The sequence below is a fragment of the Mauremys reevesii genome, linkage group 2, assembly GCF_016161935.1.
Source record: "Mauremys reevesii isolate NIE-2019 linkage group 2, ASM1616193v1, whole genome shotgun sequence".
Classification (NCBI taxonomy): domain Eukaryota; kingdom Metazoa; phylum Chordata; order Testudines; family Geoemydidae; genus Mauremys; species Mauremys reevesii.
Window position 1 is genome coordinate 6,504,503 of NC_052624.1, and position 26,872 is coordinate 6,531,374.

The window sequence follows — 26,872 nt, forward strand, 5'->3', positions numbered from 1 at the left end:
GCGGTCAGGGAACAAGGAACAGGGAGGCCAAAGCAAGTTTGATATAACGCAGTCTCACCTATAACATGGTGAGATTTTTTGTCTCCCGAGGACCGCGTTATATCAGGGTAGAGGTGTATTTGATCCCAATCTGCTATCTCTCTGTATCTGGGTTTAGATAAAAAAAACACCCTTTCTTTTGCCCTTGGTCCAGCTTATCTGTTTAGATGGTAAACTCTTCCAGGTGGGTGAGACTGCCTCTGACAGTCTGTTCAGCAACCAGCATGATGGGGCCCAGATCTCAATTGAGGCCAGAACAGATCAGAACACCAAAACATTTCTGGCGAGAAATTTGTAATGATAAATCTTTGCTCAAAATTTCAGCTGAAAAATGTTGTTTTTCCCATGGGAAGTTTCAAACTGATTTGACAGGATAATTTTCATTTGGAATCAGTGTTTTGGAGACAAAATTAATTTGAATTGGTCCTGCTTTGAGCAGGGGGTTGGACTAGATACCTCCTGAGGTCCCTTCCAACCCTGATATTCTGTGATTCTGTGATTTAGGTTTGATTTAGAATGGTGTTTTGGTATTTTTCACACCACAGAAGAAACAAAAATCACTTTAAATTGAAATGAAATGAGAATTTTCACTTCCATGTTTCTCACTGGGGAATATTTGTTTTTATCAGACTGGACATTTTCCTGGGAAGATTTCAGCTTTGGGACAAAACTGTATTTTCTCGTCAGGAAAACTTTCCACGGGAAATATGTCAACTATCTCTAGTTACAATTTGCAAGGGCAACTATAATAATAAATAGGTGACAGCATTCAAATGTATTGGCTGTGTTATTTATCATATGCTTTTAACTGGGAAAAGAACCATCATGATGTTAAATTCTAGTTTCAAAATCTACAACAAAGTTGCAAAATAAAAAACTGATCTCAGCTTATTAAAGAAGAAAGTTTGCTCTAGAATCCAGTTCACTGAGCAGTTGTAGGCAGACAGACTTGAAATATGCTTTAAATACGCAATAGGAATTATTTTAGGGAACTTCTATGTCATGTGTTATACAGAAGGTCAAACTATATGATCACAATTGTCCCTTCTGGCCTTGGAATCTATGGATTTATGAAAAACAGAATACTGCAAAACAAGACATTGTTTCATGCTGAGGATGACTTAGCTGCCCTGGGCAGCTGAAGCAAACTGGAAACAAGCAGTTACTTTATTTGCAAGGCACTTTGTTTTACGTCTCCTAACTCACATGCATTATTTTGGCAGGAAGTTTACTACTTTTCCTGAATTTTCATCAGTTTGTCCTGCATCCCCAAGAGGATCAGAGTCCTCTGAGGGCGAGTGCTGTGATTTTGCATCGCTACTCGATGACAGTGCATCAAGGCACAAACATTGTAACATTATGATGCAGGATCTATGATCCTTTGGCTATCAGGAAAAATGCACATACGTGACAGAGCTAGCAACCAGGAACTTATCAAGCAAAGCAGTCAGCATGTTTGAGACTTAGCTGAATTATTTTTTAAAAGTTGCTAATAACTGACACCATAACCTCCAGAGGGGGCAAAAATCCTGAGTCCAAACGCTCACCAACCTGGGGAAGATCGGAATCTGACCTAGTTGCACCCACGTCTATCCCAACCAAACTGACGTCTTGTAAGTGAGTGTGGTCCCATACTCCCCTAGAACAAGATCTGGCCCACAAAGTGAAATTCACCCATCGGGAGGCCAGCACAATGCCAACACCCGTGTTAATGGCTCTTAAGTGGTATATAGACCTTGTGCTGCTGCTATGCACAGATTACAGTTCATCCATAGGTTGTGTCCATCTGCTCTACTGCCTGCGTGGGTCAAGCAGAACAGAACCCTGCTCCAATCAAATAAAAACCCACAGCCCTTGATGACTTGAGCAAATGGAGAATGAAAGCAAACCGGGGCCAGCACACAGGTCACATTTCCTGGGCACTTCTGCAAATCTGTCTTGAGCGTCACCCTTAGCATCAGTGGTATTTGAGGTTATAGCCCCGCTGCAGGCCTCCAGCCTATACATAGTCACCCACACCCATGTGAGCATGTCTAACATTCCAGCCAGTGGAAGGCGAGAGTGCGCACACAACTGCAAATGCGCACGAGCAATGCCATCAGTGCACTCTGTACTGTAGTACTTTCAACTGAGTGTTTCCACGGTTACAGTGTACTTTAACTTAGCAAGACTTGTTCTGCTGCTGCTGCGTCAGCACTTGAATATATAAAATCTCCATTCCCAAGCACCACGTAAAACATCCTTAAGCCATCCTTCGTTCTTCATGGCTCAATGGAATTCTGCACATTGGCAGAAACATCTGGCCTAGCCATTTTTACCTTCCACAAAGTAATGCTTATTTAATGGTGTAAATCTCTTGCCTGGCGTTTATACTTCAATGCCAGCGGCAAGGAGGTAAATTAAAGCCATAATGCTGCAGATGAAGCATCCTAGAACTGAATTAACTGTGCGTGCAATTTAACTGTAATAGCTTTGTTAATGCCTGTTAAATAATAGCTGATTCCTGTGAACATGTGTGTTCAGTTATAATAAACATGAGTCCCAATTTGATCTCTCACTACTTTTACACCAGTGCAACCGCAGAGACTTCAATGTAATGTCTCCCAGTGTAGACAGGCCAGAAGATAGATCAAAATAGCACTGTATCTTATTACTGTGGTTCCCAACCACTGCTACATGTGCTGATATTCTGATACTAAAGGCTTTTGTGGCTAGTACGGCACTGTGGAGCTGAAATTCACTCCTGCACAGAGGGGCCAGAGCAGGGGTAAATTTCACCCTCTGTTTCTCATACTGGAGCGGCCCTTTCACAAGGTTTCATTGCTCATTTTTGCCTCAGTAGCACAGACACTCTTGGCCGTTTTGATGCTAAAGCCAATGGGACAGCTTCTTTGGCCTGGGCTCAATTCTCATCTGATGCTGAGGTAAATCAGAAATAGCTCCACTGACGTGGTGGGTGAGACCAGGGCAAAGAAGGTCAAAATCAGGCCTCATCCTCCTATAATGAGCTTCTCCATTGAGCCCCAGCATCCTGCCATGATCCACTTCCGAGTCAGCCATGTGAGCTCCACCCTGCAGCAGAGCAGGTGCTAACACTGTTCCCATAGCAGCAGGGTTTGGATCGGGCCTAGTTCCATAGTGAGTTAGGCTCTCCCGGTTCCAATGGCTGCCATTAACGGCTCAGCATTTGCCAATATGGATAGCAGAGAAATCAAAGCTCCCCCCAGTACTTAGCCCAATAAATCACCATGGAGACAGGCAGGGTTTGGCGACATGTTGCCTCTTCACTGCCTGACCCATCCCACCCCATTCAGCCAAAATCCTGACACTCGACTTTGCCTGGGTAAGCTTTCAAAAACTGGTAGTTAGGAGATGGAGCTTCTCCCTGCTGCATAGCTCTCTTAACCCCATCTTCCTTCTACATGGTGAGTTGTGATGGTAGCTCAGCACAGGTCAGGATTGGTTATGAGGAGGCACTGCGGCTTCTTCACAACATGGGCTTCTTCTTATGCCCTCCTCCTCATGCTAGCTCATCTCAAGCCCTCTCCCAGATGTTGCTCTCCCATCTCCCACCAGGATCACTCCCTCTTCTCACTCCAGAGTGAACTAAGTGATGCAGAAGCATAAGAAAGGTCACACTGGGTCAGACTAATGGTCCACCTAGCCCAGTATCCTGTCTTCTGACAGTGGCCTCTGCCAGATGCTTCAGAGGGAATGAACAGAACAGGGCAATTATTGAGTGATCCCTCCCCTGTCATCCACTTTCAGCATCTGGCAGTCAGAGGCTTAGGGACACCTGGAGCTATTAGCATCTTGGCTAATGGCCACTGATGGACTTAGCCTCCATGAACTTATCCAATTCTTCTTTGAAACCAGTATACTTTTGGCCTTCACAACACCCCATGGTAACGGTTCCACAGGTTGACTATGTGTTGTGTGAAGTAGTGTCTTATGGCTATTTAAAAGCTGCTGCCTATTCATTCCATTAGGTGACCCCTAGTTCTTGTGTTACGTGAAGGGGGTAAATAACACTCCCCTATTCATTTTCTCCAAACCAGTCATGATTTTATAGACTTTTATCATATCTCCCCCTTAGTCATCTCTCTTCTAATGTGAACAGTTCCAGTCTCTTTAATTTTCCGTCATGAGGAAGCTGTTCCATACCCCTAATCATTTTTGTTGTCCTTCTCTGTGTCTTTTCCAATTCTAAAATATCTTTTTTGAAATGGGGCAACCAGAACTGCATGCAGAATTCATGGTGTGGGCATACCATGGATTTATATAGCGGCATTATAATATTTTCTGTTTTATCTACTCCTTTGCTTGTAGTTCCTAACGTTCTGTCAGGATTCTCACTGCTGCTGCACACTGAGTGGATGTTTTTAGAGAACTATCCACAATGACTTCAAGATCTCTCTCTTGAGTAGTAACAGCTACTTTAGGCCCCATCATTCTGAATATATAGTGGGGAATATATTTTCCACTGGGCATTACTTTGTGTTTATCTACATTGGATTTCATCAGCCGTTTTGTTTTTTTGCCCAGTCACTCAATTTTTTGAAACCTCTTTGTAACTCTTCACAGTCAGCTTTGAACTTAATAACCTTGAGCAATTTTGTATCATCTGCAAATTTTATCATTTCGCTGTTTACCCTCTTTTCTAGATCATACATAGACCAGTACAGATCCTTGAGGGGACTCTTCTATATACCTCTTTCAATTGTGAAAACTGACTATTTATTCCTACTGTTTCATATCTGTTTACCGGTTAGGGGGCCATGGAAGGACCTTCCCTCTCATTCCATGACTACTTAGTTTGCTCAAGAGCTTTTGGTGGGGTACCTTGTCAAAACTTCCTGAAAGTCCAAATACACTATCTTGATTGGACCACCCTACTCCATATGCTTGATGACCCCCTCAAAGAATTCTAGTAGATTGGTGAGGCATGATTTCCTGTTACAAAAACCAGGCTGATTCTTCCCTAACAAATTATGTTAATCTATGTATCTGACAATTCTGTTCTTTACTATAATTTCAACCAATTTCCCCAGTACTGAAGTCAGGCTTGCTGGCTTGTAATTGCCATGATCACCTCTGGAGCCCTTTTTAGAAATTGACCTCACATTAGCTATCCTCCAGTCATTTGGTACAGAAGCTGGTTTAAATGATAGGTGACAAAACATAGTTAATAGCTCTGCAATTTCACATTTGAGTTCCTTTATAACTCTTGGATGAATACCATCGAGTCCTGATGACTTATTGCTATTTAATTTATCAATTTGTTCCAAAATCTCCTCTAATGACACCTCAAGATGGGACGGTTGCTCAGATTTGTCACCTAAAAAGAATGGCTCAGGTTTGGGAATCTCCCTCAAATCCTCAACCATAAAGACCAAAGCAAAGAATTCATTTAGTTTCTTTACAATGGCCTTATCATCCTTGAGTGCTCCTTTAGCATCTTGATTGTCCAGTGTCCCTACTGGTTGTTTAGCTGGCTTCCAGCTTCTGATGTACTTAAAAAAAATTTGCTATTACTTTTTGAGTCTTTGGCTAACTGTTCTTCAAATTCTTTTTTGGCCTTCCTAATTATATTTTTACACTTCACTTGCCACAATTTATGCTCCTTTCTATTTTCCTCACTAGGATTTAACTTCCACTTTTTAACAGGATGCCTTTTTGCCTCTCTCTGCTTCTTTTACTTTGTTGTTTATCCACAGTATGCAATTTTTTGGTTCTTTTACTATCTTTTTTAATTTAGGGTATACATTTAAGCTTAGCCTCTATTATGGTGTCTTTAAAAAGTTTCCATGCAGCTTGCAGCGATTTCACTTTTGGCGCTGTACCTTTTAATTTCTGTTTAACTAACTTCCTCATTTTTTGTACTGACCTCTTCTTTGAAAGCTGGTCTCTCTCCTCAACAGAAGTTGGTCCAATAAGATATGACCTCACCCACGTGTGTCTCTAATATCCTGAGACCAACACGGCTATACCAACACTGCATCTCACATGAGTTCTCATCCTGCTGTCCATTAGTTGTTAGAGTCTGTCTAAAAAAAAAGCAAGAGGCTGAAGAGAGAGCCAAAAATTTTTTTATTGAATTATATTATATCTCTGGGATAGCCTTGATGTCCATATCAATTGATGGATAGGGTATGCCTGAGAGAGAAAGAAGTGAAATGTTCTTTTTCATTAATCTTTGCAATTTAACCAGGCTGGATTGTTGGACTCTGTCACCTTGCTGTCATCCACTGAAACAAGAACTGAAACACATTTGTAATACAAGGCTGCCACCTCCTGGTTACTGTGAGGAACACATATCAGAAACCAGTACGCTAAAAGCTATCACCTGCTAAACAGGTCTGACTGTCAAACCCACAGGAGCTGGGCCAGGCCCTACCCAGACACCCCTCCAAAACCCTGAAGAAACCCACCCTATGAAAGATGCTCCTCCGCTGAGTAAGATTAGAGACTTTTGCTACAATCCTCCTCTGGCCAGTGAGTTGGTGCTTCTGGAAACAGACTAGGACCCAAGAAGTTTAAAGCTAAACAAAAACCCCAAGCTGCCCGTGACCCTGAATTCCAGCTAAAGAATGGGAAACACAGTGTGCTCTGGAACAAAACCAAGACCCCAAAGGGCAGGTCTCGGAGCTCAATTAAGAAATAGCTGCACAGACCCACTCAAAGCTGTGACTTCTCCTTCTCCTAACCTGGGGAACTGGCAGCCTGTTCTGAACCCAGAACCCAAAGAAGAGGGAAACTTCCCTGGACAAAGAGACATGAAGTTGGCATGGACTCGTGACAAAATCCCAGATTTAAGCTAATTTTACTAAGCTTTAAACAGTCTCTCTCTGGTTATGAGCTTAGACATTGTTAATTTTACATAGCTTTTTTTTTCTAATTACAACCTTTTTAAAATATTTAGATTACATAATTACATCGCTAATCATTTGCAAATTGTATGTTGCTTAGGGTACGTCCATACTTACGGCCGGGTCGACGGGTAGTGTTCAACTTCTCGGAGTTCGAACTATCGCGTCTAATCTAGACGCGATATATCGAATTCCGAATGCGCTCCCGTCGACTCCGGAACTCCACCACCGCAAACGGCAGTGGCGGAGTCGACGGGGGAGCCGCGGGCTTCGATCCCGCGGCGTCTGGACAGGTAAGAAGTTCGAACTAAGGTAGTTCGAACTAAGCTATTCGCGTAGCTGAAGTCGCGTACCTTAGTTCGACCCCCCACCCTAGTGTAGACCAGACCTTAGACATAAGCTAGTTTTACTAAAATCTGAAATCTCTCTGGTTCTGATCTTAAACTGTGCTAGTTGAGGAGAGTCATAGAATCCCAGAAATGTGGGGATGGAAGGGACCGCCAGAGGTCATTTAGTCCAGCCTCCTGTGCTGAGGCAGGACCAGGTTATATCTAGACCATCCGTGATGGGTGTTTTTCTAACCTGTTCTTAAAAACCTCCAATGACCAGGATTCTACAGCCTTTCTTGGAGGCCTATTCCAGTGCTTAACTATCCTTAGTTAGAAAGTTTTTTCCTAATATCTAATCTAACAGCTGCTTTTCTGGTATTGTCTCTCACTGTCATAAGATCAATTAAATTACCTAGGTTAACTGGAAAAACTATAAATGCCTTCAAACCATCCTGTTTATTTCTGAAAGAAAAATCTTTCCCAGACAAAAGAGATGGTTTTCTGCAGAATCAGAGAAGTGGACCCCTAAACTGGATCCCCACCTACCCCTCTTTGGCTTAAACCAATTACGTATCAATTTGCCACTGATGGGAGCAAGGTGTAATCTAGTTGAAAACCAGTGAATTCCTGTTAAATAACTTCCTTTACCTGTAAATATATGTCCTGTATTAGACTGACACGAGAGTCCGCTTCAGTTAGAATATAAGCGTGTGTGTGTGTGTGTGTGTGTGTGTGTGTGTGTGTGTGTGTGTGTGTGAATTGAGAGCACCTGTGTGAATCTTACAAGGCCAACATGTTCAATATCTTAGTTCTCTTTGTGTGCTAATTCTTGTGAGAAGTTCCATTACTTGACTGTAGATTAATGATAACCACTCGATAGCATTCATCACTGTTAAGCTTGGGATAGTAGAAAAGTGACCGTTCTAGATAGGGTGACCAGACAGCAAGTGTGAAAAATCGGGACAGAGGGTGGGGGGCAATAGGAACCTATATAAGAAAAAGACCCAAAAATTGGGACTGTCCCTATAAAATGGGGACATCTGGTCACTCTAGTTCTAAAACACAGGAAAGACTGAATCAAGCAGGGCCAAACTCTGCTCTTAAGTAAATCCAGAGTGACTCCATTGAAGTCAGTGAGGCTACTCCTGTGTTCAGATCAGAATCACGCCTGTAGCCTCTATAAAGATAGAATCATAGGGCTGGAAGTCTGGAAAGGACCTCGAGAAGTCATCTAGTACAGTCTCCTGCATTCAAGGCAGGAGTAAGTATTATCTAGACCATCCTTGACAGGTGTTTGTCTAACCTGCTCTTAAAAATCCCCGAAGATGGAGATTGCACATCCTCCCTAGGTAATTTATTCTAGTGCTTAACCACCCTGACAATTAGAAAGATTTTCCTAGTGTCCAACCTAAACTGCCCTTGATGCAATTTAAGCCCATTGCTTCTTGTCCTGTCCTCAGAGGTTAAGGAGAATAATTTTTCTCCCTCCTCATTGTAACAACCTTTTATGGACTTGCTTGAAGAATTGTCCCTCCCCTCAGTCTTCTCTTCTCCAGACTAAACAAACCTAATTTTTTCAATCTTCCCTCATAGGTCATTTTTCTAGACCTCTAAACATTTTTGTTGCTCTTCTCTGAGCTTCCTCCACTTTGTCCACATCTTTCCTGACATGTGGTGCCCAGAACTGGACACAATACTTGACTTGAGGCCTAATCAGTGTGGAGTAGAATGGAAGAATTGTGTCTTGCTTACAACACTCCTGCTAATACAGGAACGCCTCCTTTAACGTTGTAGTTATGTTCCTGAAAAATGTGACTTTAAGTGAAACGATGTTAAGCAAATCCAAATTCCCGATAAGAATTAATGTAAATGGCGGGGGGTTAGGTTCCAGGGCAGCTTCCCCTACTCTGCAAGCACCAGAGGCAGGAAGCTCAACCCTCAGCCCGCCCACTCCACCCATTCCCCCAAGTCCCCACTCTTGACCCGCTCTTCTCCCCCTCCACCTCCTCCCCCTTTACTTCACATGCTGCATCCTGGCTCCTCCCTTCCCTCCCTTCTAAATGCCACAAGCCAGCTGATTGCCTCGTTCGGGAGGCAGGGGGGAGGTGCGCAGAGTCCTCGCTCCTCCCCCCTCCCTCCTGCCTCCAAAACGCCGCAAGCCACGTGACTGCCGCAGGCGGGAGGCGGGCGAAGGCGCTGATCCGCGGGGTCTGCCAGCGGCCGGGAGCCACTGTAGGGAGGGGAGAGGCGTTGGGAGGCTGCCAGCTGTGGAGAAAGCAGGCAGCTGCCAAACAACGTAAGAGTGGAGCATTGCACAACTTTAAATGAGCATGTTCCCTAACTGATCAGCAACGTAACAACGAAACAACATTAAGCAGGACGACTTTAAGTGAGGAGTTACTGTACAGCCCAGAATGATGTTTGCTTTTTTTTGCAACAGTGTTACACTACTGGCTCATATTTAGCTTGTGAACCACTGTGACCCCAGATCCCTTTCTGCCAAACTTCTTCCCATTTTGTATGTGTGCAACTGATTGTTCCTTCCTAAGTCGAGTACTTTGCATAGAATTTCATCCTATTTACTTCCGGCCATTTCTCCAGTTTGTCCAGATCATTTTGAATTTTAATCCTATCTGCCAAAGCAGTTGCAACCCCTCCCTGCTTGGTATCGTCGCAATCTTTATAAAAGTGTACTCTCTATGCCATGATCTAAATCATTGATGAAGATATTGAAAAGAACCGGACCCAGAACTGATCCCTGCAGGACCCCACTCGTTATGCCCTTCCAGCTTGACTGTGAACCACTGATAAGTACTGTCTGGGAATGGTTTTCCAGCCAGTTACGCACATCTTATAGTAGCTTAATTTGGGTTGTATTTCCTTCATTATTTTATCAGAAGGTCATGCAAGACATTATGAAAAGCCTTATGAAAGCCAAGATATACCATAGATATCAATTCCCCCCTAGCCACAAGGCTTGTTACCCTGTCAAAGTAGGGTGACCAGATGTCCCAATTTTATAGGGACAGTGCCAATATTTGGGGCTTTTTTTATATGGGCTTCTATTACCCCCCACCCCGTCCCGATTTTTCACACTTGCTGTCTGGTCACCCTACCTCAAAGAAAGCTGTTAGGGTGGTGTGACATGATTCGTTCTTGACAAATTCATGCTGTTGCTTATCACCTTATTATCTTCTAGGCAGAGATGACCAGTGCATGCTCATAATGAGGGAGCACAACCCCAGAACACTTTGAGTCACTACCCCCACACAGGCAGCCTCTCCCCCGCATCCCCCTCCCCCGGATAGCAGCACACACACACCCCTTGAAAGACGTGACCACTCCATGCAGCTCCCAACTGTTCCTCCTGCCTCTGCCTCTCCCTGCCCAGCCCAGCTGCATTCAGCTGCCCCACAGGGAGGGGGCCAGCCGCACCACGTGATGATCAACCTGGGGGTGGGCATGTAACCCTGCATGCCCCCCCCCATGTCACCTCTGCTTCTAGGTGTTTGTAAATTGATTGTCTTTCAAGTTTTGCCTAATGGAAAATTGTTGTAGCAGATTCCTTACTAGGCACATGAGCACATCTCTATGGCTCCACGCAGCAGGGTGGCAATACTAATATTTCCAGTGTATGTCAAGCACGGAAGACTCTAAGGGTACGTCTACACTACACAGCAAAGAAAAACCCAGCCGGCTTGGGCTCGTGAGGCTCATGCTGCGGGGTTATTTCATTGCTGTGCAGACTTCCGGGGCTTGGACTAGAGACGGAGCTCTGGGACCCTCACACCCTGAAGGATCCTGGAGTCCGGGCTCCAGCCCCCGTCCGGAAGCCCACGCAGGAATGAAACAGCCCCGCAGCACCAGCCCCGTGAGCCTGAGTTGGCTGGCGTGGGCCGGCCGCGGGTTTTTCTTTGCTGTGTGGATATACTCAAAGGGCAGCACATCCTTAGGAGTGAAGATGGGTCATGATCTGGCCCAGCACTTACATATGTGCTGTGACAGGGTCCGGCCAGATGGATACAGGAGAGTGTTAGAAGGCAGATACATTAGTCCCAGATTAAGTAGATCCCTTTTCCCTGAGTAAGGTAACAGGGGCACTTCCAGAACAAGCAGGAACTTGCTGGAACCAATTCAAGCAGGCTAATTAGGACACCTGGAGCCAATTAAGAAGAAGCTGCTAGAATCAATTAGGACAGGCTGGCTAATCAGGGCACCTGAGTTTTAAAAGGACCTCACTTCAGTTTGCAGTGTGCATGCGAGGAGCTGGGAGCAAGAGGCACTAGGAGCTGAGAGTGGGGAGGCGTATTGCTGGAGGACTGAGGAGTATAAGCATTATCAGACACCAGGAGGAAGGTCCTGTGGTGAGGAGAAAGAAGGTGTTTGGAGGAGGCCATGGGGAAGTAGCCCAGGGAGTTGTAGCTGTCGCGCAGCTGTTCCAGGAGGCACTCTAGACACCTGCAGTCCACAGGGCCCTGGGCTGGAACCCGGGGTAGAGGGTGAGCCCGGGTTCCCTCCAAGCCTCTCAACTCCTGATCCAACACCGGAGGAATTGACCTGGACTGTGGGTTCTACCAGAGGGGAAGGTCTCTGGGCTGTTTCCTGACCCACATGGTGAATCTCTGAGGTGAAGAAATCCGCCAATAAGCGCAGGACCCACCAAGATAAAGGAGAAACTTTGTCACAGTGCATAAGGTAAAGCCCCCGAGTATCCCCATTGAAACCAACGCTCTGCCAGATTGGGTCATTAGAGGATGGCATGGCGGATTAGCCCTCAGCAGGTCACCGCACAGTCACTGGACTAGAATGGAAATCGTTGCTGACGATACATTAGAAAGGCAATGGGAGTGGAGGATCCAGCACAGCGGGTCACTGGCTGCAGAGAGGCGGGGGATTGCCCAAGGGACACGGACTCTGAACCCAACCCTGCCACAGCACAAGGGTCAGGCCTGCCCTAGAAACACCCTGGGGCCCTGCCACTCCCGGTCGGGCGTGCCGCAATAGCAAGCGAGAGTCTCACACCCAGGCCCAGCCCTGTCCCGCAGTCCAGGTGTGGGGCAGGCAGGCTCAGAACAGCAGGATCCAAGTGTGGAGGGGTTTAGTATGGGAGGGTCCAGGTGTGGGGTGAGAGGGTTCTGTGAGGGGCAATCTGGGTGCAGGCAGCTTGGTGGGGACTCTGGGAGAAGGGGAGATCTGGATGCACAAGAGCTCGTTGGGGGGGTTCTGGGTGCAGGAGGAATGGACTGCAGGGGGGCAGGGGATTGGGCGGATGGGAGGGGCAGCTCCCTGTACAGTGGTCACTGATGATGGAGCCAGTCCTTGCCACTAGACACTGATGCGTTCGTCTACTGGTAACCATGTGTAACCCCGTTGGAGTTTAGTGAGCATGGCCCCTTTAAATCTTTGTGCTGAGGGCAGGGAGGGCTGATTGTTCCAGGAAGAGGAAGTGCTGTTTTGGGGGAGAGGGAGCAGGGAGGGCGACAGGGTGTACGTGTCTGGAGCTCCAGACAGCAGAGCTGCAGCACGCAGGCCCTCACAGGGTACCCAAGTCGATCTACATTAGGTTGACTTACAGCCGCTGCAGCATTTGGTGCAGTCGGGCATGTCCACACTTTTCTGTCGGTGTGAGCAGCCTCACCAGGAGTGCTTCCCCTGACCTAAGAGGGGCAGTGGCAGCTGGGATCAGGGTCCGAAGCCCCCTGCTTCCTCCCTATCCACAAGGCTTGTTACCCTGTCAAAGAAAGCTGTTAGGTTGGTTTGACGTGATTCGTTCTTTTCAAATCCATGCTGACTGTCACTTTTCACCATATGTGGTGATAGGGACACCATCATAGGACCTAACCACATCAGCCACACATCTTCAGGGGCTCATCCACCTGCACATCCACCAATGTGATATATGCCATCATGTGCCAGCAATGCCCCTCTGCCATGTACATTGGACAAACCGGACAGTCTCTATGTAAAAGAATAAATGGACACAAATCTGACATCAGGAATTACAACATTCAAAAACAAGTAGGAGAACACTCCAGTCTCCCTGGTCACTCAATAACAGACTTAAAAGTGGCAATTCTTCAACAAAAAAACTTCAAGAACAGACTCCAATGAGAAACTTCAGAACTGGAATTAATTTGCAAACTGGACCCCATCAAATTAGGCCTGAATAAAGACTGAGAGGGGATTCGTCATTACAAAAACTAATTTCCCCCTACTGTTACTCACACCTTCTTGTCAACTATTTGAAATGGGCCACCCATATTACCACTACAAAAGTAATTTTTCCTCCCTTGATATTCCACTGTTAATTGAATTGTCTAGTTAGCATTGACTCCACACTTGGTAAGGCAACTCATCTTTCTGTGTACTGTGTATTTATACCTGCTCCTGTATTTTCCACTCCATGCATCTGATGAAGTGGGTTTTAGCCCATGAAAGCTTGTGCCCAAATAAATTTGTTAGTCTCTAAGGTGCCATAAGGACTCCTCATTGTTATCTTCTAAGCACAGATGACCTGTATCTGCTGATCGGGAGGGGATACAACCCCAGAACAGCTGGAGTCACGACCCCCACAGGCAGTCCCCCCTCCTGGAAAGCAGCGACCCTTTCCTGCAGCTTCCAGCTGTTCCTCCTGCCTCTGCCACTCCCTCTCTGGCCACACAGAATCATAGAATATTAGGGTTTGAAGGGACCTCTGGAGGTCATCTAGTCCAGCCCCCTGCTCAAAGCAGGACCAACACCAACTAAATCATCCCAGTCAGGGCTTTGTCAAGCTGGGCCTTAAAAACCTCTAAGATTCCACCATCTCCCTAAGTAACCCATTCCAGTGCTTCACCACCCTCCTAGTGAAATAGTGTTTCCTAATATCCAACCTAGATCTCCCCCACTGCAACTTGAGACCATTCCACCTTATTCTGTCATCTGCCACCACTGAGAACAGCCAAGTTCCATCCTCTTTGGACGCCCCCTTCAAGTAGTTGAAGGCTTTTATCAAATCCCCCTCACTCTTTTCTTCTGCAGACTAAACAAGCCCAGTTCCCTCAGCCTCTCCTCATAAGTCATGTGCCCCAGCCCCCAATCATCTTTGTTGCCCTCCGCTGGACTCTCCTGAATTTGTCCACATCCTTTCTGTAGTTAGGGGCCCAAAACTGGACCCAATAGTCCAGGTGTGGCCTCACCAATGTTGAATAGAGGGGAATGATCACGTCCCTCGATCTGCTGGCAACGCTCCTACTAATGCAGCCCAATATGCCATTAGCCTTCTTGGCACACACCATGTGAGACTCTTCCCCCCCCCCCCCCCATGTGTTGCCTCTACTTCTAGGCATTTGCAAATTGATTGTCTTTAAATTTTGCCTAATGGAAAAGTATCGTAAAGAAGACTTTAGACGTATACAAAACACACACAGACTAGCCTATGTAAAAGAGTTAACACTTTATACCAGAGATAAGGGGGCTATTTTTTCCCCACCACAGACACTTTTTTTTCTTTCCTAATATTTTTTCAATCTAAACATTGTTAAACCAAGGAATTTTTCAACAAATAAACCTTTAAAACATCAGTCAAAGGGAACATGCCTGTAGATTTCTTTATTTACAGCATTTATGTAAATCTAGTTTTGTATGAGGAGTTAAATTACTTTTAGCCTTGTTTAAAAATGGTAAAAAGATGACCTCATAAAAGCTTTGGCTAACCTTTATATTAGGGCTGTCAAGTGATTAAAAAAATTAATTGCGATTAATCACGCAATTAATCACACTGTTAAACAATAACACAATGCCATGTACTTACATATTTTTGGATGTTTTCTACATTTTCAAATATACTGATTTCAATTACAACACATCAAAGAGTCCTGTGGCACCCTATAGGCTAACAGATGTATTGGAGCATGAGCTTTCGTGGGGGAATACCCACTTTGTCAGACGCATGCCCACAAAAGCTTATGCTCCAATACATCTGTTAGTCTATAAGGTGCCACAGGACTCTTTGCTGCTTTTACAGACCCAAACTAACACGGCTACCCCTCCGATACCAATTACAACACAGAGTACAAAGGGTACAGTGCTCACTTTATATTTATTTTTATTACAAATATTTGCACTGTAAAAACCAAAAGAAATAGTATATTTCAATTCACCTAAGACAAGTACTGCAGTGCAATCTCTTTATCATGAAAGTTGAACTTAAATGTAGAATTATGTACCAAAAAAAACCTGCATTCAATAAAAAAGCTGCCCCCCCAAGCACCAGCGGGTGCCCAAGAGCCCCCGCTTCAGAGCAGCAGCTGCTCCCCCAGAGCCCCCAGAACACCAGCGATTTAGTCAGGGGTATATAGTACAAGTCATGGACAGGTCACAGGGCCATGAATTTTTGTTTATTGCCCATGACCTGTCCATGACTTTTACTAAAAATCCGTGACTCAATCTTAGCCTCAATTATGATCAGCTAGGCTGACCGCTGGCATAACCTGGGCACATCCAGGGGCTCCTAATTCCCTGTGAAATGGGTGTCTGTGAAAAACCGGCCCAGGCTCGTGTTGCAGGCAGACGCTGTAAAGTATCAGGAAGAAGGGCCCAATCCTATATTTATTGACACCCATGGGAGTGTTGCCCTTGGCTCTGAAGGGAGCAGGATGGGGTCCTAAGTGCGGAGGTGGAGGGCAGAGAATTGTGACTTACTGACTGCCAGGACAAAGATGGCAAAGATTCCAATCACCTGCCAGAGGCGTAGCCCCCAGAAAACCACGGTCTCAGAAGTGACAGGGTCCGGTTTCTTTTTGGGGGGTTCAGTGGTGGCCTGGAGGAGGGAGAAGAGCGGTTAATGAATTGCAAAAGTCACCGTAACGCAGCAGAAACCCTTCCGTGACTGAGGAAGACAGGTCCCCCACCCGCAGCACTGAAACCAATGGGCCTCACCCATGGAGCTGCGTCGCTCAATGATCAAGAACTCCTTAAATCAACACACTGAGGCTAGCTTGCAAGGCACAGCACTGTGGGCTTCATTGAGCGTGCCGGCAGTGTTGCCAACTCACGATTTTACAGCAAGTCTCATGATGTTTTGTGGAGGGGAGTTTCTGAAAGTCCCAGCTCCCAGAGTCATGGGATGACGCAATAAACTCAGCTTTACTTTAAAGAGAAAATGAGAACTCCTTCTGTCAAAGCACTGACGCTTGGAGGCATGACTATGATAATGGCATGCACAAGGAGGAGAGCAAGCAAGGGCACAGGCACCCCCCATCAGTGGGGACACAGAGCTTCTCCAGGGCCATGGAGGGGAGAGTGAGCTCCTGGGCCAGGGGCAAGAGATGGCAGCTCCTCCAGCCCTGGGGCTTCAGGGGAGAGAAGGAGAGACAGCTCCACCGACCTTGACCTTGGGGATGCAGCAGGGAGAGGCAGCTTCTCCAGCCGCAGCGGGAAGAGGATAGGCAGCTCCTCCAGCCACGGTGGGCACAAAAAGCGCTCCTCCAATAGCGGCCAATTTTTTGTTCCTCTGCACGCCCCCTAGTATGACTGTAAGGTACATAACTATCCAGACTGTTCTGCATGGGATTGGCTCAGCACACGCTGAATTCCCCCGGTTCTGTCAAAGAGGGAACTGAGCTCAGTGTAAAACATGGTCTGAGTTATCTGGCGGCGGCGAAGGGAAGTCTGTTAGTTGGTTATTCCATTGTGTTGGTCTGGAATCTAGAGGGGACGGCCACATGGCATCCCACTCACCTGCCCAAACGCCCATGGAAATTCGGGACGAGGACTGCAAGATCACTCAGATAGGATTTAGATGGCCGTGCACCAAATAAGAATTGAGGCAGGACCAAAAAATTAGGTAGAACATTTTAATCAATGGCATCAAGTGTGGCCACTAATTTTCTTTCATGTTTCTTAGTGTGCTCTAATAATCGCTGGTCTTGGTGTGAAGTCTGGATAGAGAGACCGGCCTGTCCTACAGCTAGGGCAGGGGTGGCCAAGCTGAGCCTGAGAAGGAGCCAGAATTTGCCAATGTACATTGCCAAAGAGCCACAGTAATACGTCAGCAGCCCCCACCCCATCCACTCCCCCACCCTGCTCCCAGTGCCTCCCGCCCACTGAAAGCCCCTCCGATCAGTGCCTCCCCCTCCCTCCCCGCACCTTCCAATCAGCTGTTTCGCAGCATGCAGGAGGCTCTGGGGGGAGGGGGGAGGAGCGAGGGCACGGCAGGCTCCTGGGAGGGGGGCAGGAAGGGGTGGAGTGGGGGCAGGGCCTATGGCAGAGCCACGGGCTGAGCAGTGAGCACCCCCCGGCACATTGGAAAGTTGGCGCCTGTAGCTCCAGTCCCAGAGTCGGTGCCTATACAAGGAGCCGCATATTAACTTCTGAAGAGCCGCATGTGGCTCCAGAGCCACAGGTTGGCCACCCCTGGACTAGGGTATGAAATCTGAGTTTAAGGTTAAAGGAGGGTCTTGTGGCTAAAGCACTGATCCAGGACTTCTGAGTGCTGGCTTTGCTTCCTGCCTTTGCCGAAAGTCACTTCATCTCTATTTCTCCATCTCTAAAGTGGGGTAATACCACTTCACGGGGTATTTGTATTAATGTTTAATCAGATGTTATGGTGATGGGGGAGGGGCAGATAAGCAGACAGAGTGTCCCAATGGGCACCACTTGAAACTTACAGTCAGGAGATCTTGTTTCTATATCCAGCTTTGTCTGTGTCATCTTGGACAAGTCACTGCAATGCCCTGTGCCTCAGTTTCCCCCACTTGTAAAAGAGGAGGGATAATGATACTTTCCTATCCCTGTAAGCTGCTTTGAGATCTATGGATGGAAAGCATTATTATATGGGCTAAAATATCTGGGTTCAAAGAATAAATGCTCTGCGCCAGATCATCAACCGGTGTAAGCTGACTATCCTGATTTACACCACCTAAAGATCTGGCCCTGTTCTAGTAACCGTCAGAGAATCAAGATTTGATGTACTGAGGATGAGTTTCATGCACCGGGCAGCACCTGCTGATAGTAACACTCCAGCAGACATACTTTGTAGCTAACCCTTGTCACTGTTTTGGGCTCACTAGTTATTTATTTGTTTGGCTTGTAAGTGTCTGAAAGCCAAGTACATTGCCAGGATAGTGCCCTAGAGTGTAGCCCCCGCTTCTCCACCCCGTACAGAGGTCATACAGCTTCCACTCAGTGCAAAGGTAAAAGGTTCAAAATGCGTGCCACCGCTCCAGCATTGAGGGGAGCAGTCGGAGTTCTCGATGAGGCCTCATACGTAGAGTTGGGTGAATAATGGATTGTTAGGTCTGCTGTCAATTCCAGGAGGGGGCGGAGTTTCTGGCTGAACCAAAACTGAAATTTTTGGTGAATTGAAAAGTTTTGGAAAATATATTTCCATGAAACATTTTGTTTTGACAACATCGTCGCATTTCGTTTCAGTTTTGCTTGTTTTTCAATGGTTTTGCTTGTTGCTTAATACAGTTAAAGGCCAGCTTGAAACCCCCCAAAGTTATGTTGCATAAAAAATTCAAGTGTTTCATTTCCAAAATGTCCAAAGGAAACGTTCCACATTTTTCAGAATTCTTGGTGTTTTTTCTCAACCGAAACAATCTGGCGCAACTGGCATGAAGCTGGGACACTTTTTGGTGTTCCCGAAGCTGGATTTTTTTTGCCAGCAAAAAAAGTTGGGGCCAAAAATGTTCACCCGGGAGTGAGGATGGGTCACAAAACATCCCTGATTTCTACCCATAGGGAAAGTAGGTGCTATGTACAGAGCTGGATGAAGGCACAGACACTAACGTCCTGTAGCCAGGGCTCTGTCTCCTGCACTCACACGATGACATCAGCTTCTCGACCCTTGTTTTTAAATAAATTATCTTTCTAGCCCTCGCTGTTGTGAAGAAAACATGATTGCGCTGTACGATGCACCCAGCCCCTTGCTCTGCTGTTGCTGCTCTAAAGGGAACATCCTCCCCTCCACAGGTGCCACTCTGTCATTGCCAGGTGGGCACGGACCACCCTCTTCTTGGTGAGGTTTCATTGAGGCAGAGCCATAACAAGGAATTTTTGCGCCAGAGGAAAGGGCCGGCTCCAGGCTCTTTAGCAGCGGGTCCCTGAGTCCCTGTCGGAGGGAAGGACCTGCTGCCGAATTGCCATCGCTCCTTCATTCATTCTTCAGCGGCAATTCAGTGGCGGGTCCCTGAGTCCCTCTTGGAGAGAAGGACCCGCTGCCGAATTGCCGCCGAAGAATGAATGAAGTGGCGGTGGCAATTCGGCGGCAGGTCCTTCCCTCCGAGAGGGACTCAGGAACCCGCCACTGAATTGCTGCCGAAGAAGCGGCAGCGGTAGAGCTGCCGCCGATCGCGGTAGAGCTGCGCCCCTCTGCTTTGCGCGCCCGAGGCAAGTGCCTCACTCGCCTCGCCCTTGTTCTGGCACTGCCCTGAGGTGCTGCCTAGTGGGATCGTGCATATACTTCCCCGGAGTGCTTTGCCCAGCCTTAGTTTGGTGCAATTAGAGGGACTCAGGGGAAGCAATGAAGAGGAGAGATGGTCCCCTGGTTAGGGCACTAACCTGGGAGACCAGGGTTGAGTTCCCTACTCTGCCTCAGACTCTCTATGACTGTGGGCCAGTGGCTCAGTCTCTCTGGCCCAGATCCTTAAAGTACTTAGGCTCCTAATTTTCATTGTAATCAATGGGAGTTGAGACCCTAAGTGCCTTGGAGGGTCTTTGTGCCTCTGTTCAATGGGGGAAACAGTACTGACCTACCTCACTGGGCGGTTGGCAGGGTCCGTAGGGTGAAGGTTGTGAGGTGCTCAGAGTACAGTAACTCCTCACTTAACGTTGTCCCAGTTAACATTGTTATGTTGCTGATCAATTAGGGAACATGCTCGTTAAAAGTTGTGCAATGCTCCCTTATACGGTCATTTGGCAGCTGCCTGCTTTGTCCACCGCTTGCAGGAAGAGCAGCCCGTTGGAGCTAGCTGTTGGGGCTTGGAACCAGGGTGGACCAGCAGCCCCCCTATCAGCTCCCCCCTCCCGTAAGTTCCCTGTGCAGCAGCCGCCCAGCAGGCTACCAATTGCCAGCAGTTCAGCTGCCCCCCCGCCCACTGCCCTGTGCTGCTCCCGCCCTCCTGCTTGCTGCGCGGGATGGGGGGGAAGGGGGAAGATCGGTGCTACTGTCAGAGTGTCCCCCTCCCCCTTCCCCCCGATCCTTTATTCCATCTCCACAGAGCGGGGGGGGGGGACAGACACGACAGGACTCAGGATGGAGGGAGCTTGTTGGCAGCAGCTGCTGTCTCAACTTGCTGATCTACTTAAAAAGGCAATGTACTTAGAGTGGGGTCAGCATACTTAAAGGGGCAATGCGTGTCCCTCTCTCTCCCACACACAGGGTGTGTGTCTCTGTCTCTGTCTGCCATGCTGTCTCCCCTCCCTCCATTTGTGCTGCCTTGTAGAGTGTGAGGCTACATTAACAACAATGAGTTAACCCTTGAGGGCTCAGCCGAGTGCTAGTTCATCATTTAGCAGCAAGGCATTCCCTGGGAAATATCCCACCCTTTGACTTCACCACCTTAACCAAGCTTCGCAATCATCATTGCTGTGCACAGTATTAAATTACCAGTATTTGTTTAAAACTTGTGTGTGTGTGTGTGTGTGTGTGTGTGTGTGTGTGTGTGTGTGTTGAAAAAAATGTCCCTGGAACCTAACCCCCCATTTACATTAATTTTTATGGGGAAATTGGATTCACTTAACACTGTTTCACTTAAAGTCGCATTTTTCAGGAATAGAACTACAACGTTAAGCGAGGAGTTAGCGTACAGGAGTGTGTGTGTGCAGGGGGGATATAAATACTCTACATTGCCTAGGAAGTAGCACAGGCAATAAAAAATTCTGGTTCCCCACACCCCACACCCTCCGGGAACCCAGATGGTCCAAGACTAAACGAGCACGGTGCTGCAGATCAGGTTCTAAACCTGTCGGGGGGGGGGGCAGCTACGCTCACAGCAGAGGGTGCTGTAGCTCAGGACTGAAGTACACTGGCAGAGCTGTAGAAGGGACTCTTGCGCTGTGGATCTTCTCAGCTGTGAGATTGGCAATTCCTGGGAGCAGCTGATGCGGCACCCCCTGTGGTCGAAATCTATGTGGCAAGCAATCACAGCTGCCTTAATTAATTCAGACAAAAGCTGGGGTGCCCTGGAGTGCTGGCGAAAGGCACCAGCCCTGGAGACCGTAAGATCCCTGCTCCACAGTGCAACTAGAGACGATTTCATGCTGGCTGATTGGTATATCTCCAATTATCACCTTATTACCTAACCAAAAGCTGATGCCCCCCCAGTCTGCCATAACTTATGCTACTTTGGCCCATGGGGCCCTTGTTCCCACTACTACCTCTGTCACCCTCAGGGACAATTTTCTCTTGTAGCTCTCAAAAGTCCTGTAGAAAGGAGGGTCAGGATCATTATCCCCATGTTACAGGTGGGGAAACTGAGGCACGGAGCAGGAACGTGACTTGCCCAAGGTCACCCCGCAGGGAAGTGGCACAGCCAAGAATGGAAGCAAGTCTTCTGACATGCAGGGCTGTGTCTTTGACACTGGCCAATGTTGCTTCCAACAGGTAACCATCCCTCCCCTCCCCCTAGACCTGGTGCAGCTATCACCCCCGTGTCCAAATGGGGTCAGACATGTGGATGTGGGTGGGAAGGAGGGGCTTAGGGATGGATGCATCCTCCCCTTCACCAGTCCTGTCTAGCTCCTCTGCGCACAGATATCTACCCCTCAGGGGGAGCACAAGGCGAGACCCTATAGTGAGCACTGAGGCACAGGCCTGTAGGCCGAGCCCTGCAGAGCTACGTGGGGAGGGAATGGCCTGGCCTGCTAAACCCAGGGTTGGGAGTTCAATCCTTGAGGGGGCCATTTAGGGATCTGGGGCATAAATCTGTCTGGGGGATTGGTCCTGCTTTGAGCAGGGGGTTGGACTGGATACCTCCTGAGGTCCCTTCCAACCCTGAGATTCTATGATTCTAAGGAGCCAGCACCCCCTCCTCTGCTCATGTGACTGCAGGTTTGTGTCCACACTCACAACAAGGAGGAGACTGGACAGCAACTGATGTTGGGCCAGCTGCAGAACAGATTATCAGTCACTCAGTCCACTGCCTGGCCTCCCACTGGCTTCTTAAACTGTCCAGGAGAGGAGGGCCCCCCTCACAGCCACTGTAAGGAGCTCAGGGGATGTGCATTTCAGAGGCATAGACTGTGCTCTTCACATATCACGTCCAATGTCAGCTGAGGTGGATCATTTACTCCTAAATAAATACAGATGAGGGATTTCATGGGTTTACACTGCACAATTTTAAGATTCAGACAAGTTGATAAGACTGCCCCAGCCCTAGCAATAACTGTGGGGCCCTCAGGTAGCATGTGGTCATGGATGGAGCAATGGGTTCCTGCTTCACCTGGGTCACTCCTTTTCATTAACCACCCCCACTCGTCTCAGGTCAGGCAAAACTACCATAATGGTCCCTTCTGCCCATGAATTGAATTAATCGAACATTCCACTTTTGAGGCTCTCTCCTTTGGTTTGTAGACTTGAAAGAGCAAAGTGGCAAATCTGGCTGTATCGTGAACAAAACCCATGTTGCAAACTTAATGATGGAGCAACTGCCGGCTCTGTGTTTTGAATCTGTTTCTCTGGTGGATCACTGATGATAAGTCTGATGGAAGAAACTGCTTTAAGGCGTATCCATGTCTTGATTACTTCGGCTCAAGACTGGATTCCTTTCTTTGGAAGATATTCTTTAGTCAAACCCAAGTTATTGGGATTAAAACAGGCATAACCAGATGAAATTCTCTGGCCTCTCTTGCTAGGAGGTCAGACTTGAGTAGAAGTCCCCAAACTGCAGGGTGTGCCCCCCTAGAGGAACATGGAGAAATATTCGGGGGGTGCAAATGGGGCCAAGGTCAGCCCCTAAAGGTCTGGAGGGGGGCACCACCCAGCCCCACTCCATTCCCAGCTCTGCTCTGGCCTCACCCCTAGCCTCAGCCCCTTTACCCCTGTCCATGTCCCACCCCCACCCCACACCGGGAGCTGTGACCCGGCCCTGACTCTGGGGGTGGGGGCATGGACAGGACTAAGGGGGGGCGTAACCTGAAAAGTTTGGGGACCACTGGCCTAGAGGATCATAATGGTCCCTTCTGGCTTTAAATTCTCTGAATAGAAATAATTTAGCTAAAGCAAGGGGGTTGGTTTGCCACCCAGGAAGTAGGAGTTTTTTCCCAAGCTTATGGAACGGCAGCACGGAGCCAAGTGTGAGGGGCTGTGGCAGGATGCTGCAGGGGAAGCCCTAATCAGCTCCTGCCACTCCAGCCCCAATCAGGGGAAACGGGCTGGAGCTGGGCCTAGGGTTGCCAACTTTCTAATTCCAGAAAACCGAACACCCTTGCCCCGCCCCTTCCTCGAGGCCCCGCCCCTGCATGAGGTCCCGCCCTCCGCTCGCTCCATCCCCATCCCACCCCCTCCGTTGCTTGCTCTCCCCTGACCCTCTCTCACATGATCATTTTCACTCCAAGGCCCAAACTGGGAAATTTTACAATGTCAGGGGGATGGTGGTGTAGGGGTTGGGACGTGGAGGGATACAGTGAGGGGGATGGTGGGGATGGGGGGGTTGGGACATGGAGGGATTCAGTGAAGGGGACAGATGCAGTGACAGGGGGTCGAGGTGCGGGGAGCTGGGACGGATGAAGTGAGGGGGGATAGGGGTGTGGAGGGTTGGGACATGGAGGGATGCAGTGAGGGGATGGGAGTTTGGGGGTTGGGATGAGGAGGGATGTAGTGAGGGAGATGAGGGTGCAGGGGTGTGGGACAGCGAGGGATGCCGTGAGGGGGAGGGGGTGCAGGTGGTTTGGGATGGGGAGGGATGCAGTGAAGGGTATGAGGTTTGGGGGGGGTTGGGACAGGGAGGGATGCAGTGAGGGGGTTGGGGTGCAAGAGGGTTGGGACCGTGAGGGATGCAGTGAGGGGGTGGGGTGTAAGGGGGTTGGGAAGGGGAGGGATGCAGTGAGGGGGATAGGGGTGCAGTGGGGTTGGGACGGGAGGGATGCAGTGAGGGGATGGGGATGCAGGGGTTGGGACGTGGAAGGATGCAATGATGGGGATGGAGGTGCGGGGTTGGGACGGGAGGGATGCAGTTACACGGGATGGGGTGCGGCAGGGTTGGGGTAGGGAGGGATGCAGTGAGGGGATTGTGGTGCAGGAGTTTGGGATGGGGTGGGATGCAGTGAGGGGGATGGAGATGTAGGGGTTGGGACAGGAGGGATGCAGTGAGGGGTGGGGTGTAAGGGGTTGGGAAGGAGGGATGCAGTGAGGGGATAGGGGTGCAGTGGGGTTGGGACGGGGAGGGATGCAGTGAGGGGATGGGGATGCAGGGGTTGGGACGTGGAAGGATGCAATGATGGGGATGGAGGTGCGGGGTTGGGACGGGAGGGATGCAGTTACACGGGATGGGGTGCGGCAGGGTTGGGGTAGGAGGGATGCAGTGAGGGGATCGTGGTGCAGGAGTTTGGGATGGGGTGGGATGCAGTGAGGGGATGGAGATGTAGGGGTTGGTATGGGGTGGGATGCTGTGTGGGGGAGGGGGATGTCGGGGGTTGGGACGTGGAAGGATGCAATGATAGGGATGGAGGTGCGGGGGGTTGGGACGGGGAGGGATGCAGTTACACGGGATGGGGTGCGGCAGGGTTGGGGTAGGGAGGGATGCAGTGAGGGGGATGGGGTGCGGCAGGGTTGGGGTAGGGAGGGATGCAGTGAGGGGGATCGTGGTGCAGGAGTTTGGGATGGGGTGGGATGCAGTGAGGGGGATGGAGATGTAGGGGGTTGGGACGGGGAGGGATGCAATGAGGGGGGATGGGGTGCAGCCCCATTCCCAGCACTCACAGACAGGGATACCCACACTCGAACTCCTGCTGCCGGCGATGGGCTGACAGGCAGACGGTGGTTGGCCGCAGGGCATGTGCCACAGCTCGAGCCCAGCCACACAAGGAGCGTGAGGAGAAGGGGCCACGCGACCCCTCAACAGCCGCCTCCTCTGCGCTCACTCGTGGTGCTAGTTCCTCCCCTGCCCTGAGCCAGCCAATGGGAGCTGCTCCTGAGGGCGGGGGGCGGGGCAGCACCCCGGACTCCCCCGTGGCAGCCCCTGAGGCTAGGAGCCGGGAGCAGCGTGGGCCATGGTGCAGCGCTGCGAACCAGACATTCAACGGCCCTGTCAGCTGTGCTGGCCGGAGCCGTCGGGATTCCTTTTTGACCGGGTGTTTCAGTCCAAAACTGGACAGCGGGGCCACAAGCTGGGACTGGCCTGGAAACTGGCCACACCTGCCAGCCTCGTTATCAGGGGCTAAAAGCTTGGGAGGAAGCGAGTCCAAGGTGGGGCTGGGGGGGCAGAGATCAGGGCGGGAGAGCAGGCTCAGAAGCAGCCAGGAGCCTGCTCCTCTATTGCCACTGAGGCCTGTGCTAGGCCAAACCTGTAAATAATCTGTACATGGTTAGAGCTTGGTGGTGGGGCCCGGACGCAGGAATAAAGAACATGGGTGTTGCACCAGCTTGTAGTGGCCCTGACTCATTGGGGAGCGGGGCCAGGAGGCTGAACCCAGGAGGGTGCAGTGACCACCCCGTTCCAGGGGCAGAGATGAAAAGATTAGTTAGGAGAAGGGGAGGTGAGAAAGTGAGACCAGAGACATCAGCAGAAGTGGAGGGTCGACAATTGCATCTGGTGCCGTTCTGCCTTGAGCTTTCCTGGCATGGTTTACTGGTGACCCTTCTGGGTGGAATTTTAGTCCTGTAAGTCACAGCCCCCTGGTACTGTTAGTCTAGATGTAATTCAGCCTCTAGCAGCGGTTCATGCCTGGACTGCCAAGCGGCTCAGTTACAGATCACTCTGCTACAGCCAGGGTCGGGTCAGAAGGCAGCCTCACTGCAAGCATCAGCTCATCAATAATTTGTGCTCTGAGATAACTGAGTTTGCTTTACAGCAAGAAATTTCAAGATCTGACAGTGACTTCACCAGGGAGTCAAGCTGTCTGTCAATTCTCTCTTCAGGGGGCTCCTTAACAGGCACTGGGGGAAGACTATCCTAATTCTGCCTTGTACACAGTGCCCTGCAGCTGACTGACTCGAAGCACTTACAGGGGCAGGCATTGTTACCCTATTCCACAGATGTGCGGCAGGTTGACAGATCCTCAGATGCCAGTGGAGCCATGCTGATTTACACCAGCTGAGGATTTGGGCCCATGAGTCAGTATCATAGCAGGAAATAGAAGCCAGGTCTCTTAGTCCTTGACCCAGCAAGATACTTAAGCTCGTGTCTGCTGTTATTCATGTGGTCCTATTGTGTTTAAGGGTAAACACAGCAGGTCTGCTAACGTGCTTGAGATCAGGCTTGTGCTCAAGAAGATCAAGGACCTGGAGACTAGATTAAACCATCTGTGCCCCTTAGTGTAGACTGCATGTGTTCATAATTCTGCAAAAGCTTCATTTAGAAAGATATCGGAAGTCATAGAAACTGTCATTAAACCACTCACCAGCTTCCTCCAGGACACAACCGACTTCCTCCAGATACTCCACAGCATTAACAACCTCTCTCCGAACACCATCCTTGCCACCACGGGTGTCAT

At 49.0% G+C, this 26,872-nt stretch overlaps 1 protein-coding gene across 1 annotated transcript in view; it reads right to left on the reverse strand.

The window, feature by feature from the left end:
• The window catches only part of TMIE (transmembrane inner ear), a 46,551-nt gene extending 19,679 nt beyond the window's left edge, over window positions 1-26,872 (reverse strand). The window contains exons 1-2 of the mRNA XM_039527857.1: window positions 26,780-26,872; window positions 15,920-16,037 (exon numbers count right to left, since the gene is read on the reverse strand). Coding sequence (XP_039383791.1) covers window positions 15,920-16,037; window positions 26,780-26,872 — 211 coding nt within the window. The remainder of the gene's footprint in view (window positions 1-15,919; window positions 16,038-26,779) is intronic.